We start from the raw sequence: 16,325 nt of genomic DNA on the forward strand, positions 1-16,325 counted from the left end.
ATATTGTTATTTATATTTTTTAAATAATATTTATTGTCAGTCTTCATATAATCTCTTATAATTATAGATCACTTTATATTTTAAAATAATAGTTTATTTATTTATATACTAATATATTCTTATTTAATATTGATACTAACCGTTCAAAATCAAGTTAAACAGTCAGCGCTTAGATGAAAAATTCAACGTGACAATCAAAGTATCATCGCTCGATCAAACAGTCAGATTGAGCAGAAGACTACTTGGACAACCCACACCAAGCAGAAGGGTGTTTGATATAGCAAAACTCGAACCAAGCAAAAAAAAGAGCTAAGAAAGTTGATCAGGTGAAGACTTTCGCTCAGTAAGCCGAGCATCAATTTTGCTAGGTATCAGTGATGCCAATCAATGTTAAGGTTGGATTTGGAGGAGAGAATCTCGATATATCAACCCAATATCTAAGATCATTACATATAGTTACAGCGGCTACTTAGTTTATGATCTATAAATATGAGAAACAATCATCAATTAGGTATGCTTACTCTGTCGAAATTACTATAAAACTATTCTTTATTTTACTTTCTCTACTCTCAATTAGCATTTCTAACTTGAGCGTCAGAGTGACTGGTCTGGAGGCCACTGACCTCACCACTCTCTTATTTTACAGGCTTACATCAAATACGAATTAAAAAAAATAAAATTCATTTATTTAAAAATAATTTAATAACATAAATTATTTAATTTTCAATAAAATAATATAAATAAAAAATATATTAAAAAGTATAAAATAAAATTTATTGCTTTACCTATATCAATTATATTTTTCTTGCACTATACAAATATAGAAGACTGTTCTATTTTCATAATCCCAAATCATGATTAGACTATTATTAAGGCAATTAAGCAAAGTTGATTAATGCCATAGGAGGACATACTGGACATATTGAAGCAAAGGAATGTACAAATTTTGAACAAGAAGGAAAGAGGACCCATAAATGAAAGCTATGTAGAAAGCACTCAGGCACCACTTTTAATTTTGTAGGAGTTTGCTTTGCTCTTTTTCTCTGCCAAACTAGTTAATTAGGAGACTCATTGTGGAGCAATAATTACAAGAAAATGCCATGCTCTGAAGAAACTCTCTTCTGGTTGTTCTACAATGTCTCAAGCTCTTCCCTTCTCCTCCTCCTCTTCGTCTACTTCTCCTCCACTTTGCTGCTCAAGCTCCTCAACTTCATTGGTAGCTACCCAATAATCCTAAGGTCTGGTGCTAACTTCTAATTAACTTTCGCTGATCCCTTCGATTTATTTCTCTTCTTGGAGTTTGCTAATCATTTATTCTTTTTCTTTTTCTTGGTAGCAGAAATCAAAATGGGTATGAGTATAATTTCTCTGACGAGGAGGAAGAAGTAGATACTGAAACGTACTACTACACCGATCCTAGGGAAAAGGATCACCTTGTGGCTGATATAGTTCTTGGTGGTGAATCGCTTGTGTTTTTGTCTAACACGAGCATTACTCAAAGAACCCAAAATCATGTTCAAGAATTTGTAAACCAACGACAGTCCCTAAAAGGCGAAGATAATGATGATGAAACTTCTGCTAGTGATGATGAAAAGTTTTCTGTTCTTGCCTCAGCAGGTTCAGAATCCAAATATGATGATGCTGATCCTGTGGTTAAAGAAGAAGAAGAAGAAGACATGACAACGAGAGATGCTGATTCAGTTTTTGATTCTGCTCCGGATCATGGCGGCCCCACCACACCGATCACCACATACCGACAGAAAAATGGTTTGATGGACAGTGACAAAAACTATGGTGGTATTTGCATCATAATATGCTTCCCTCTAATTGAATTTGTTACGATCTACTCACGTGTTGTACTTCTAGTACTTGTGTTGTTATTATTCGTTCCTGATATTGCTTATGCTATAACTTGCAGAAGATTACATTAATCAAGGAATAGAAAATAAGAAGATGGATACGAATTTCCATGGGGATGAGAAGTTTTTTGTTTTTGCTCCAACCCAGTTCGAGACCAAGAAACTTCAAGTTCAAGAAAAGGATGATGAGGAGATATTTGGTGACTCATGCACTGTGGGTTCTACATCTAAGAGCTCCTCTGAATGGAGAAGCTCAATTAAGGATTCAGGGACTGAAGATCCATTTTCTTCTTCTTCAAGAAGAAGTTGCCCCAAGTGGGAATCCTACACAGTGTTCCAAAAATATGATGAAGAGATGACGTTCCTAGATAGAGTTAGTGCTCAAAAGCTTCATGAAACAGGTTATTATATTTACTTTACAAGATCTTTTTTTTATTTTTATTTTTTTTTTTTTTTTGGAGATTATTTAGTTGATTTCAAATCTTCTATGTTACCTATTTGCAGAGTCACTTAAGTCAATTCAAGTGAACCCAAGATCAATTTCAGATAGGATTGTTCATAAGATTGCAACTATGAACAAGAAGAAGCCTTCAGATATCCGCCATAACCCGTATCATGAACTGGAAGCTGCATATGTTGCTCAGATTTGCTTGACATGGGAAGCTCTCAATTGGAACTACAAGAACTTCAATTCTAAGAGAGCGTCGCAGCGAGATTTTGATCGTGGTTGTCCAGGGCATATCGCACAGCAGTTTCAGCAATTCCAAGTTCTTTTACAGCGTTATGTAGAAAATGAGCCTTATGAGCAAGGCAGGAGACCTGAGGTGTATGCCAGGGTGAGACTTTTGGCTCCAAAGTTACTTCTAGTTCCAGAATACCGAGGTACGCAAATTATATACTAGGTTAATCCTATTTTCAGATCTTGAAAACTAGGTTATTAATTTCTTAATCCTTCATTTGGATCCTCTACAGAATGTTGGTGTACAAATTATATATTAAATTAATCCTATTTTCAGATCTTGAAAGCTGGGTTATTAATTTCTTAATCCTTCATTTGGATCCTCTGCAGAATGATGTAGAAATTAATTTGGATCCATCTGTCATACTTTTAAGATTGTGAAGAGAGAGCACTAGTATTATTCTACCATTTTCATTAGCTTTTCTTGATTCTTTCCAAGCTCTAAGTGGAGGGCCCTTATTTCTTTATTGGCTTCTTTTCCAAGGAAGGGGAAGGGAAGGCAGGTCTCTCTACATACATTACAAAGCAAACACTCAATTACTGTACTTTTGACACCTTTCAAACTCCTGGGGAATTGCATCCTTGTCCTTCCTTTGTGTTTCTTGAATTATTAATTGCTTGTCATTTATTTTTATTTGAATTCCTGCTTTTCATTCTTTTATTATTTGCTTACTTATAAACATGACTAAAGATTCAGAAGATGATACAAATGAGGAAGGTTTTGGCTCTAGAATTTCATCAGCTGCATTTCTCATGATAATGGAAGATGGAATCAAAACGTTCATGGATTTTCTCAAGCTTGATAAGCAGAAACCGTGCCAGATTCTATCATCTTTCTTAAGACGAAACCGAAGAGGATCAGTCGATCCCGCTCTTCTCCAACTAATGAAGAAGGTAAACAAAAAGGTAAGCTATATTTTCTTTTCTTTATTAATTAGGTGAGATTCATGTGAAATTAGTTAATACATGCATTATCAGATTTACATCATGCGTCTATATATATAATTCTGAATTTTTTTTCTCCACATACTGTGATGAGCAGAAGAAAATGAAGCTTAAAGATCTTCGCCGGGCTCGAAAATGCATAAGGAAAAGAAAATTGAAGGTAGAGGAAGAGATGGAAATATTGATGGGATTAATAGACTTGAAAGTGGTTTCAAGGGTATTGAGAATGAATGACCTAAGTGAAGAACAATTGCATTGGTGTGAAGAGAAGATGAGCAAAGTGAGAGTTTTGGATGGGAAACTTCAAAGAGATTCCTTACCACTTTTCTTCCCAGCACATTGACCCAAAGACCCGCCAACATCATGTTGCTTGATGACTAGATTATGGATGTGCATCCTGCACAAAATTGCATATCCTATAGCCTAGGTAACCCCCTTTTGTAAATTCTGTAAAAAGAAAATAAAATTATTTAAATATGGAGGGTAGGGGACCTACAAATCAAAGCGAGTACATGTGGGTGACATGGATCTTGGAGGTTTGGGAATCCATGGAAGAAGAGTAAAGAAAGAGATGCAGTTGTGATGAACAGTGAAAGTGAAAGAGCAGAGACAAAGCAAAGAACATGCATGTAGAATTGGAGATAGAGACAAGGGTGGCTTTAATTCTCTTTAATTAGCTTTTAAGTTAGGGTTTATCTATAAGGGATATTTTAGCTGAGTCAAAAGAAGAGAAGGGATGTAAAGCTGTTACGCATATGCAGTTGAATTGAAAAGATCAGTAGCACATGACACACACAAAGAGGATTGTAAGGTTTATTGTGGGGTTAGAATAAGAAAAACATATGAATAAATCAACATTGAATTGATAATACATGTTAATATATTTTGTGAAGAGAAATTCTTGTGGTTGAGCTATTTGTCATTAATTATTGTATCTTTGTATGGATGACTTTTAGAAAAGCATTGACTAATAAAAAGACTACCATAATTATGTTTAGCTTGGGAAATGTTATATCAATGATTCTTTTTATATTTGATAGATACTTTGTATATCATGCTACAATTTATTATCTCTTTCATCAATATCTTAATGGATGGATTTAGGATTATTCAAAGTTTTTTAATATTTTGAAATATTTTTAATAAAGTTAAATTTCAATTTATGAAAATAGATATTTGTTCTCATTAATTGAATTAAACATATTTAAACATGCTATTATATTAGAAGCATCTCAAATTTACTGTATAATTATTTGCTATGATGTGCATCTTGGGGTTAATTTGAACTTCCCTGCTCAATTTTGTGCTTAAATTTTTAGCTCATGTCCAAATAAACACATTTTTATCATGTTTTTGTACTAATTACTGCACAACTTTTTGTTTAAGTTCAAATAGACTCACTTTTTATAAAAATTAAAAAAAAAATATATATATATATATATATATATATAATTTTTTATAAGTAAAATATCAATTTTATATTTTAAATATTTAAAATTATTTATTATATTTAATAAAAATTAAAAATGAAAACCCAACACGAGGATTGTAGAAGACTGAAAGGGAGAGGGAAAATTATTATTTTAATTTTTGACTAAAATCGGGTCTTTTAAATTTAAACAAAAAGTTGTGAGTTAATTAGAACAAAAATTTTAAAATAGATTTATTTGAACATAGGTAAATGTTCAATGCCAAGTTTGAGCTCTCTTTCATTTATATATGTTATAACAAGCACGCAAATCTAAGGTACACACACAAATCACATAATTATATAGTATTGAAAAGAGAAGAAGAATAACACAATATTTAACGTGGTTCAACCGTAAAGTCTACGTCCACGGGTAAGACAAGAGAAAAAGTTCCACTATAATGAAAAGAGCAAGATACAATCAATCAGAACTCTCAAACCTTAATCCCAGTATATTTTTCGAATATCTCACAACTCTACCGTAAAGAGTAGAATATTACAATATTTATACTGGTCCATACCGCGGGAGCGTTGCCCTCCGCTACCACCACAGATCTCACTTTTTATGTCAATCAGGTAGCAGCGCGAAACTTTCGGGTCGGGTCACAATTTGGGTCCATGAAAAACATATTCAAATTTCTTGCCACAAAAATAACAATTCTTCCCATTGACTTGAATTTCCTCTATCATCAATAAAATAACCACAACACACTCTGTCTTTCCATATGCCCTCGCAAGGGCATTACTGAGCACTACAAACACCAACCAAGTCTAGGCAATGCCTAAACTTACTAACTGGGACTCCCTTAGTCATCATATCTGCTGGATTATCATGTGTAGAGACTTTCTGTACAACTACAGTCCCCTGAGATACAATATCCTGAATGAAGTGATATCTGGCATTAATATGCTTAGTTCGCTCATAGTACATCTGATTCTTTATGAGATGTATTACACTCTAGCTATCACAAAACACTATTACCTTGTTCTATATCAACCCAAGATCATCCACAAAACCTTGTAACCATAAAACTTTCTTTACTGCCTCTGCTAAGGCTATATATTCAGTTTTTGTGGTAGACAAAGCAACTGTAGCTTGCAATGTTGCCTTCCAACTGATAGCACTTCCAGAAAGAGTAAACAAATAACCTGTCAAAGATCTCCTCTTGTCTAAGTCCCCTGCAAAATCTGAATCCACATAGTCAACAACTGAATCACTCATCTTGGCCCTGTCAAATGTTAGACCAACATCCGTAGTTCCCTTTAAATACCTCAAAATCCATTTCACTGCTTGCCAATGCTCTTTTTCGGGACACACCATGTATCTACTTATAACACTAACTACATGTGAAATGTCAGGTCAGGTGCATACCATAGCATACATGATGCTACCAACAGTACTCGAATAGGAAACACTGGACATGTGCTCCATCTCCTCATCTATTTTTGGTGACATGTCTACAGATAACTTGAAATGGGCAACAAACGGAAAGTCACAGGCTTAGCATTATTCATGTTGAAACGCTTAAGCACTTCCTCAACATAGGCATGTTCAGATAAGAAAAACTTTCAACACTTCTATCCCTGGTAACTTCTATTCCCAATATCTTCTTTGCAGAGCCCAAATCCTTCATCTCAAACTCATCACTCAACTGCTTTTTCAAAATGTTAATTTGTGACATGCTTTTAGCGGAAATAAGCATGTCATCCACATACAATAGCAAATAAACAAAGGAATCATCTGAAAGCTTCTTATAATACACACAACTGTCATATGAACTACGATTAAAGTCATTACGAGCCATGAATGTATCAAATCTTTTATACCATTGCCTAGGAGACTGTTTCAGACCATATAAAGATTTTTTAAGCAAGCAAACACGATTTTCTATACCTAGAATGACAAATCCCTCAAGCTGACTCATATAAATTTGCTCCTCAAACTCACCATGCAAAAATGTTGTCTTCACATCTTATTGCTCAAGCTCTAAATCATGAAGAGCAACCATAGCAAGTAAGACTCTAATAGAACTGTGCTTCACAACTAGGGAAAATACTTCATTAAAGTCAATCCCCTCCCTCTAAGTAAAGCCTTTTGCTACTAACCGTGCCTTATATCAAGGTGCTTCAACCCCTAGAGTGTCTTCCTTTTTCTTGAACACCCATTTGCAATCTACCACTTTTTGTCCTTTAGGCAATGTTACAAGCTCCGAAGTCTGATTCTTGTGAAGAGATTCAATTTCTTCACTCATAGCTCTGACCCATTGATCTGCATCTGAACAAGAAATAGCTTCTCTACAATTGCTGAGTTCATGCACATCAACTGTTTCAGCAACTAACAAGGCAAATACAACTAGATCTATATATGCATATCTCTGCGGTGGTCTAATCTGTCTTCTCTCTCTACCAGTTGCAATGCTATATGGTTCCTATTGCAATGCTATATGGTTCCTGTTGCTGTTGCTCAGGTGCATCCTCTTGTTGACTAGGATCTTGCACCTCATCCTCTAAATCACTGGACTGAACTGCTGAAGTATCAATATTAAGCTCCACCTGTTCTCTGACACCGTGATTTGATTCTGCTATTGACTTCTCCCTCTTACTATCTAATGAAGTAGACTCATTAAATGTCACATCCCTGCTAATAATTAATCCTGGAGACTTTGGATCATTGCACCACAACCTATAGCCTTTCACTCCAGATGCATACCCTAAAAATATGCATTTTCTTGCCCTCGGCTCTAGCTTACCATCTCTCACATGAGCATAAGTAGGGCAACCAAATACTCTAAGCTGAGAGTAATCAATAGGTGAACCGGACAAGATCTCAAAGGGAGTTTTGCACTCAATAGCTGTAGATGGAGATCTATTAACCAAGAAATAGGCTGTATTAATTTCTTTAGCCCAAAAATCCTTTTCCAATTCTGAATGTGAGAGCATGCTTCATGCTTTGTCACAAAGTGTTCTGTTCATGCGTTTTGCAATACTATTCTGTTGTGGTGTCCTTGTATAAGTGCAATGTCTCACTATACCTTCATTGATGTAGAATGCATCAAACTCACAATTGCAAAATTCCAACCCGTTATCAGTTCTAAGACGCTTGACCTTCTTTTCTGTCTGCTTCTCAATCATCGTCTTCCACTTTACAAAGGTTGAAAATGCCTCATTTTTTATTTTTAAAAAATACACCCACACCATTCGAGAGTAATCATCAATCAAAGTCATGAAGTACCTGGCATCGCTCTTGGAAGTGATTCTGTTAGGACCCCATAGATCTGAGGGGATATAATCCACCGTTCCTCTGGTCTTGCACACTACCTTTTTATCGAACTTCACTCTAGTCTGTTTGCCAAACACATAGTGTTCACAAAAGTCTATAGATTCTATTTTCTGCCCGTCCAACAAATCCATCTTGCTTAACACAGATAATCCTCTTTTACTCATATAACCAAGACGCATATGTCACAATTGAGTCTGATTCTGATTATTGCTTCCAGATGCTATTGCAACTTCCCCTGAAACTGTACTGCCTTAAAGAAAATACAATCCTGAAACTAAACTGCTCTTCATGAGTACTATAGAGCCCTTGCACACTTTGAAAACTCCATTCTTTGCATGGTATCTGAATCCATGAGAGTCAAGTGTCCTAAGGGAAATCAGGTTCCTCTTTAGTCCTAGAACATGCCAACACTCTATAGTTCTAACAACGACATTAAACATCCTCAATCTGATGTTACCGATTCTTTCAACAGATAATGCGCAATCATTGCCCGAAAACACCTTGCCACTCATCTATTTGTAAGTGAAAAATCAGTTTCTGTGTGGACACATGTTATAAGTAGCACCAGTATCAAGAATCCAAGAATTTTGTCTATGATCTAAACTCACAGATAAAATTTCTCCAGCACTGTCATCACCATCAGAATCAATAAAACTATCAACCACATTCGCAGAATTTTCTGGTTGCTTTCCCTTTTTATTTTTCAAATTGGGATAGTCTCTCCTACAGTGACCTTGCTCCACGCACTTAAAATAGTTTGCCTTTTTCATTCTTGACTTAGATCTGGCCTTAGATTTCTTCTTGCTAGAAGAACCCTCCCTTGAATGTGTTCTTCCCCTGCTCACCAAACCTTTCCCCTCAAATCTTTCTCTATTATCTAGAAATTTCTTTTTCAACTCTTTCAATTTTAGAGAATTACTAACATCATCTAGTGAAACACTGTCTTTTCCATACAACAGAGTATCAATAAAAGTTTCATAGGAGGGTGGCAAAGAACATAATACAATAAGCGCCTGATCCTCACTATCAATCTCAATATCAATATTCTTCAAGTCCATAATGATTGAATTGAATTCATCAAGATGTTTTTTAATGGTCGTACCTTCGCTTATTCTCATATTGTAAAGCCTTTTCTTCAGATACAGGCGGTTGGTCAGCGATTTGGCAGAGTATAACTCCTCTAATTTCTTCCATGCCGCAGATGCTGAGCTTTCACCAGTAATCTTGTGTAGGACATTATCAGTTACGCTAATGAAAATTGCACTCAAAGCTCTCTCCTTTATATCAGCCTTCTCTGCCTCTTTCATACCTTCTAGAAAGTTATCCTCGATTATCTTCCATAGACCTTGTAGGATCAAGGAAGATTTAATTTTAATCTTCCACAGATTGAAACTTGATCCACCATCAAACTTCTTTATCTCATACTTCGTTGAAGACGATGCCATCTGTAAACCCTAGGCTTTGCGTACAAAGCTCTGATACCAGTTTATTATAACAAGCACGCAAATTTAAGACACACACACAAATCACATAATTACACAGTATTGAATAGAGAAAAAGAATAACACAGAATTTAACGTAGTTCAACCATACGGTCTACGTCCATGGGCAAGACAAGAGAAAAGCTTCACTATGATGAAAAGAGCAAAATACAATCAATCAGAACTTTCAAACCCTAACCCCAGTGTGTTTTCCAAATATCTCACAACTCTACAATAAAGGGTAGAATATTATAATATTTATACTGGTCTATACCGCGGGGGCATTGCCCTCCGCTACCACCACAGATTTCACTTTTTATCTCAATCGGGTCGCAACGCGAAATATTTTAGTCATATCACAATTTGGGTCCATGAAAAACATATCCAAATTTCAAACCACAAAAATAACAATATATTTGTGTGGTGTGCTTTAACTCCAAATTATCTTCTTATATGCTGTGTTCATCGGTGTTGAATTTTATTCAAGGATTATATTAGATTTAAATAGTTATAAAAATTATAATTATATTTAATATTTATACTCACTGAGTTGAGTGCTAATTTCTATTTAAATACTTTTCACCAGATGAAAGGTGAATTATTTTTAAAAGTTATATTAATATATATTTAAATAGTTATTCACTAGAAAATTATTTATGAAATTAAAACATTTATTTTTAAAAACATTTCTTACATTTAAAATTTAAGAATTTTAATAATAATAATTTAAAAGGTGTCACATAATATATATTTTTTCCTACTTTATTTATCCTTTTATTGACATATGAAATAAAATAAATTAATTCAAAAAATAATAGAATATAATTTATTGATCAACTTATTTCAAAACTTAAAATTAAATGATATATTATCAAATATTAAATTATATCTATTACTAATAAAATATTTATATATTAACACTTGTAAAAATAATATTAATATTAATATACATACATACATACATACATACATATATATATATATATATATATATATATATATATATATATATATATATATATATATAATTATTAACTAAAAAATTATTTATGAAATTTAAACATTTATTCTTAAAAACATTATTTATATTTAAAATTTAAAATTTTAATAATGATAATTTAAAAATTGCTATATATATACATATATATATATATACACACACACACATTATTTGTCCTTTTATTAGTATACGATGACTAACTTAAGAACTAATAGAAAATAATCTATTAATCAACTTATTTTAAAATTTAAAATTAAATGACATATTATCAAATACAAGAATTATATTAATACTATTAAAAAATTTATATATTAACTCTTGAAATAAATTTAATTTTTTATCTAAATATTTTTGAATTTCAACTACTAAAATCTTATCTTATACTAAAAAAAATAATTATCACAAAATTAATATTTTCAATTAAATTTTTAGTTAAATTAGCAAAGGGTGAGTTATTTTTTAAAAATTTTATTAATATATATTTAAATAGTTATTCACTAGAAAATTATTTATGAAATTAAAGCATTTATTTTTAAAAACATTTCTTACATTTAAAATTTAATAATTTTAATAATGATAATTTAATAATCACCACATAATATATGTTTTTTCCTACTTTATTTATGCTTTTGTTGGCATATGAAATAAAATAAACTAATTCAAAAAATAATACAATATAATTTATTAATGAACTTATTTCAAGACTTAAAATTAAATAATATATTATCAAATATTAAATTATATCAATTATTAGTAAAATATTTATATATTAACGCTTATAATAAAATTCCAATTAATTAAAAATTTTATCATTCATAAAATTTTGTAATGCGAATATGAAAATATAAAATTTAAGGAAATATATATTAAATTATATTATTAAAATAAAATAATAAAAAATTCACGCAATACATAAATAGAATGACTAGTGGTTATGAGTTTTGAAAATAGTAAAGGTTATGGATTTCGAAGGCCTTATACCGAACTAAACGTCAGTGTCTGCCCAACCTACCATTTCAAGTGATGACAAATAGATCCTCATAAGGGAGAAAATAACAAATTCTCATGAGGAAACAATACATCCTCAAAAAGAAAAGAGCAAATAAAAACTTAAGATCTTCAACAATAATAGATTTGAGTACAAATACAAATTTGTTTAAAAGGATATAGATATAAACATTATTGGGAAAAAAAAAACACAATATAAAAAATGAAAAAATAAGAAAAAAAAATGCAACAAAGAAAAGAAAGGGTAACTTTCGGTAAAAATACCTACTTTGGCTACTTTAATAAGAAAAAGATTAATAAAAGGATAAATTACTATTTAGTCTCTATATTTTAATGACACTCATTATTTGGTCTCTATATTTTAAAAAATACACTATTTAGTTCATGTATTTTGCTTCTATTAAATTGTTTAGTCTCTGCATCAATTGTTTCGTTAGTCAATATTAGTCAAACCACTATTTAGTCACTCTATTTTAATGAAACTAATTAGCTAGTTACTATATTTTAGAAAAAAAAAATACATTAGTTAGTCCTTATAATTTGACTCTGTTAACTATTTAGTCCCATAATTATTTGTTAGACCGAAACAACCCTAATTCTCCCCTCCTTATTTCTCTCTTATCTTCTCTTATCTCTCTCTCTCTCTCTCTCTCCATGTTTCTTCTCCTCTACACCCATACCCTTTTTTTTTCCTCATTCTCTCTTTATTTTATCTGTTGATAAAAATGGTAGCTGTCTTCACAAAAAAGTTAACTAATTTTCTTAAATTTCAAAATAATCAAGGAAAATCATTTCTTAGTATAGAAAACATAAAATTTATGTTAAAGGAATTGGAAATTACAAAAAAAAAAAAGAAGTAAATTCAGATTTAGTCTCCACATAGCAAAATTTATATTTTTATCCAATAATATATTTTTTAAAATATATAAACTAACTAATTACTTTCACTAAAATAGAGTGACTAAATAGTAGCAATTTTAAAAATACAGGGATCAACTAATAAGTTTCCTTAAAATAGAGGGACTAAATAGTAGTTTGAATACATTAATAACGAAAAATTTAATGGAGAGACTAAATAGTTTAACGGAAGTAAAATATAAGAATTAAATAGTATATTTTTTAAAATACAAGAATCAAGTAATTAGTTTTATTAAAATACAAAAACTAAATAATAATTTTTCCTTAATAAAAAAAGAGCAGAGAATAATAATAATAATAATAATAATAATAATAATAATAATAATAATAATAATAATAATAATAATAATAATAATAATAATAATAATAATAATGTAACACCCCAAGATTTTAAATTTTATTATTTTATGAGCATTTTTGGTATTTTAATTTTATTTAAATTTTAGGAATTTTTTTGAGATTTTTCGGATTTTAAAAATCGGGTTCGATTTTTCGAAAAAATAAAATTTGATGATTTTTAAAAATTAATTTAAAGACCACTTGGCAAAATTAAAAATATATTTGGAATCTACGAATTTTTCTGAGTTTTTTGAAATTTTTTCGGAATTTTTGGACCTCGTTTCCGGTCCCGAGGCAGAGTAAAAATTTAAAATTTTGTATCCTGAATCGAGCCGGCCGAATCGAACCGGACCGGATCGGACCGATCGAATCGGACCGGCCTTTTCTTTTTCTTCCTTCCCTTCCCCGCACGCGTCCGACCTTCTCCCCTTCTCTCTCTCTTTTCTCTCTCCTCCCTCCTCCCCTTGCCGCGCCCCCACCTCCCCTGCCTCCCCACCTTGCCGACGCCGCCTCTCGGCCCTCCCCACGGTAGCGCGCTGGAATCTTGGAAAACGGCTCCAGAAGCGACGGGTAGTGCGCGCACGACTCCTCGACTTCCCCTCCGAAATCCGGCCGATCTGGCCACCAATTGGACCGGGTCTTGTGTCTAAAATCATCTACTCGTCGAGAGCTTTCCATAGACACCAAGAACACCAAAATCCATTGAGCAGTTTGTCCAATTTTTGCCCGGGAAGTTTTAGCCCATTTTGACTTTCGGGCTAGATTTCTCACAAACCGTAAACCCCACGAGAAAACCAAGAGTACCAGAGCGCTCCACTCGTCGAGAGCTTCGCGGGGATATAAATTTCAAAATTTTTCGACACTGTTTTTCGATGGGTCCCACGGAACTTCGCAGTGTCTTTCCAAGCATTAAATGAGCTTAGAAAATTTCGTAAAAATTTTATACTAACCCCCGTGTTGTGGGCTTCGTGTAGGTATCCTCAATTTGCCGAAATTCGACAGTTGACCAGGTCTGCAAATTTCGGGCCAGACAGACCCGTTACCGGAAAAGTCTCCGAATTGGACCGAGGTTTTGGCTACCCCCCCTATTGTCAGACGTCCCGAGCGCGTTCCTGAGGTCAGAATCGGCAAAGGTAAACCCAAACCTTGCTTTTTTGTAATTTTCTAGTGCTTAAATAGGATTAAAAATCCATAAAATATTCGTGGTAGCTCAGAAAATTACGATTCTTTTTGCAATAGCCTAGTAATATTGCTAAGGACCGCGGGGCAAAGTTTTAGAATTTTTAGAGCTTATTTGGGCAGTTTTTGCAAAAATGATCAATTATAAGGACTAAATTGAAATTTTACATATTGTGATGGATGACTGATTTGATGGGCCCAGGAGGGGCTGTGTGATATGATTGAATTGTGGATGTATGAGTTGCGAATATAGAAGTGTGTTTTGAGCCATTTTGCAGGTTGGGTAGGTCCTAGGTATAGGGGAGACTCTACCGGATTTTCGGCACGACTTAGGACGTATTTGGTCTTTTTATGATTTGTATTGAGTCAATTGTGTTAAATAATTGTAATGTAATTATCAGGTGAGCGATGCCTTCTTCCTCCGCCTCCGCCACGGACGTTGTCAAATCTGTGAGTAAAATATTAATTTTAATTGTAATTTCGATATTATTATATGTTCAAGCATGCCCATGCATCACTTATATGCATATATTTATGTAGTTAAACTCTAGGCACGATTTATGTTGCATTCATAAGTGTTAACGTGCCATGGATGTTGTTGTGGTAATTTGGAGCAGTGTGCGTGCGTTGGCGTGCGTGTGATGTGGTGTGGACTATGGATAGGACGGGTAGTCACGGCTTGAGTTCTTCGCTGGAACCCGATCCTTCGGGGGGTAGTCACGGCTTGAGTTCTTCGCTGGGACCCTCGATTTGGTTTATTAAGCGAAAGTCCGGCTTGAGTTCTTCGCTGGCACCAGGTTGGATTTAAGAGAGCTGTAAAGGGAATCAGCTCCCATATATTATGATTGATATTACAGGGTGTGTGAGTGCTCCAAATTACCTTTTTGATGTTATGATGTGAAATTATTGCTGGTGTTGCATTTCACTCTGCAGGGTGCATTAGTTTTAGATAGTTATAGAGATTATGGTTAAAATTGATATTTTACTCTCTAAGTCGAACGCTCACTCCTGTTCAATATTTTTTCAGGCCACAGGAGGATATTTTTGAGATTAACCTGCTTTCTTCCTCGCAGGTCGATTATTAACGTTTGTATAAACTTGTTAAATCTTAGAATTTTCGCATGTGTTAAAAATGTTTATTTGATATGGGTCTGTAAACTAAATTATTATTTTGGACCTGTAAACTTAATATTCTGTGCATATTTGATGGATTGGATGAGGGAGCTGAGCTCCCATTTATTTTTATGCTGATGAGTATGTGGAGGGTGAGCTGAGCTCCCCAATTGAGTATTTATTGTGTTTACAGGTCGGGTGAGTCAAAAACTCCCCGTTGAAAGGTCCATTTTATGGCCGGACTCTGTCCGGTTGATTTCTTGAAATTGGGCCCAAATGGGCCTTAGAGTTGAGTTAAGTGAATAGTTAGGCTTACTACGGGCCTCGGGGGCTTTAGGCTGGCCCAGGTCCTAGTGCCGGTCCGGCCCATAGGTTGGGTCGTGACAAATGATAATAATAATAATAATAATAATAATAATAATAATAATAATAATAATAATAATAATAATAATATTATTATTATTATTATTATTATTATTATTATTATTATTATTATTATTATTATTATTATTATTATTATTATTTGATTCTGATGGGTTGATCAAATCAAATATAATTTTACATTAATTATTCAACAAATTAAATGCTTAGTTATATACATGATGATGACTATTAAAGTTGAATTAATATTTGACTTGATTGGTACATGGGTAGGGTATTTACAAAAATCACTCTGCCCACTATAAGATATTGTCAAAATAGTAATAGAAATTAAAAATGGATTGTGTGTTTCTAATTTGCAACGGTCTTGTAATGGAACAGAAACTAAATTTATTTATTAGGTGTCATAATGAATTAAAAATGGACTAATGACAGAAATTTGAAACAGAAAAGAATCCATCGCTATTTTTATCACAAAAAGGTGATGTGATGTTTAGAACCGTATTTATCGAAAAAAGGTAATGTAATATTTAGAAACGTATTAGAAACGGAATAGAAATGGAAAATTTCCATTTCTAATTTCAATGCCAAAAAATTTACCTCCAAATTTAGAAT

The 16,325-nt window shown here is 33.0% G+C and overlaps 1 protein-coding gene across 3 annotated transcripts; it reads left to right on the plus strand.

Moving 5' to 3' along the window:
* Positions 1–966: 966 nt before the first annotated feature.
* LOC110661453 (uncharacterized) lies at positions 967–4,540 on the plus strand. 3 transcript variants are annotated; one of them, XM_058153915.1, is made up of 6 exons: positions 967–1,238; positions 1,340–1,797; positions 1,919–2,260; positions 2,364–2,741; positions 3,296–3,504; positions 3,641–4,540. In XM_058153915.1, exons 1-6 carry the CDS (start codon positions 1,096–1,098, stop codon positions 3,884–3,886), a joined length of 1,776 nt encoding a protein of 591 aa, XP_058009898.1. In that variant the 5' UTR covers positions 967–1,095; the 3' UTR covers positions 3,887–4,540. The 3 variants fall into 3 exon arrangements, with proteins under 3 accessions (XP_058009898.1, XP_058009897.1, XP_021675775.1); XM_058153914.1 differs by having other exon boundaries at positions 968–1,238; positions 1,340–1,794; positions 3,290–3,504; XM_021820083.2 differs by having other exon boundaries at positions 969–1,238; positions 3,290–3,504.
* The last annotated feature ends 11,785 nt before the right edge of the window (positions 4,541–16,325 follow it).

The sequence above is a fragment of the Hevea brasiliensis genome, chromosome 9 (genome assembly GCF_030052815.1).
Source record: "Hevea brasiliensis isolate MT/VB/25A 57/8 chromosome 9, ASM3005281v1, whole genome shotgun sequence".
In the NCBI taxonomy this organism is placed as follows: Eukaryota; Viridiplantae; Streptophyta; class Magnoliopsida; order Malpighiales; family Euphorbiaceae; genus Hevea; species Hevea brasiliensis.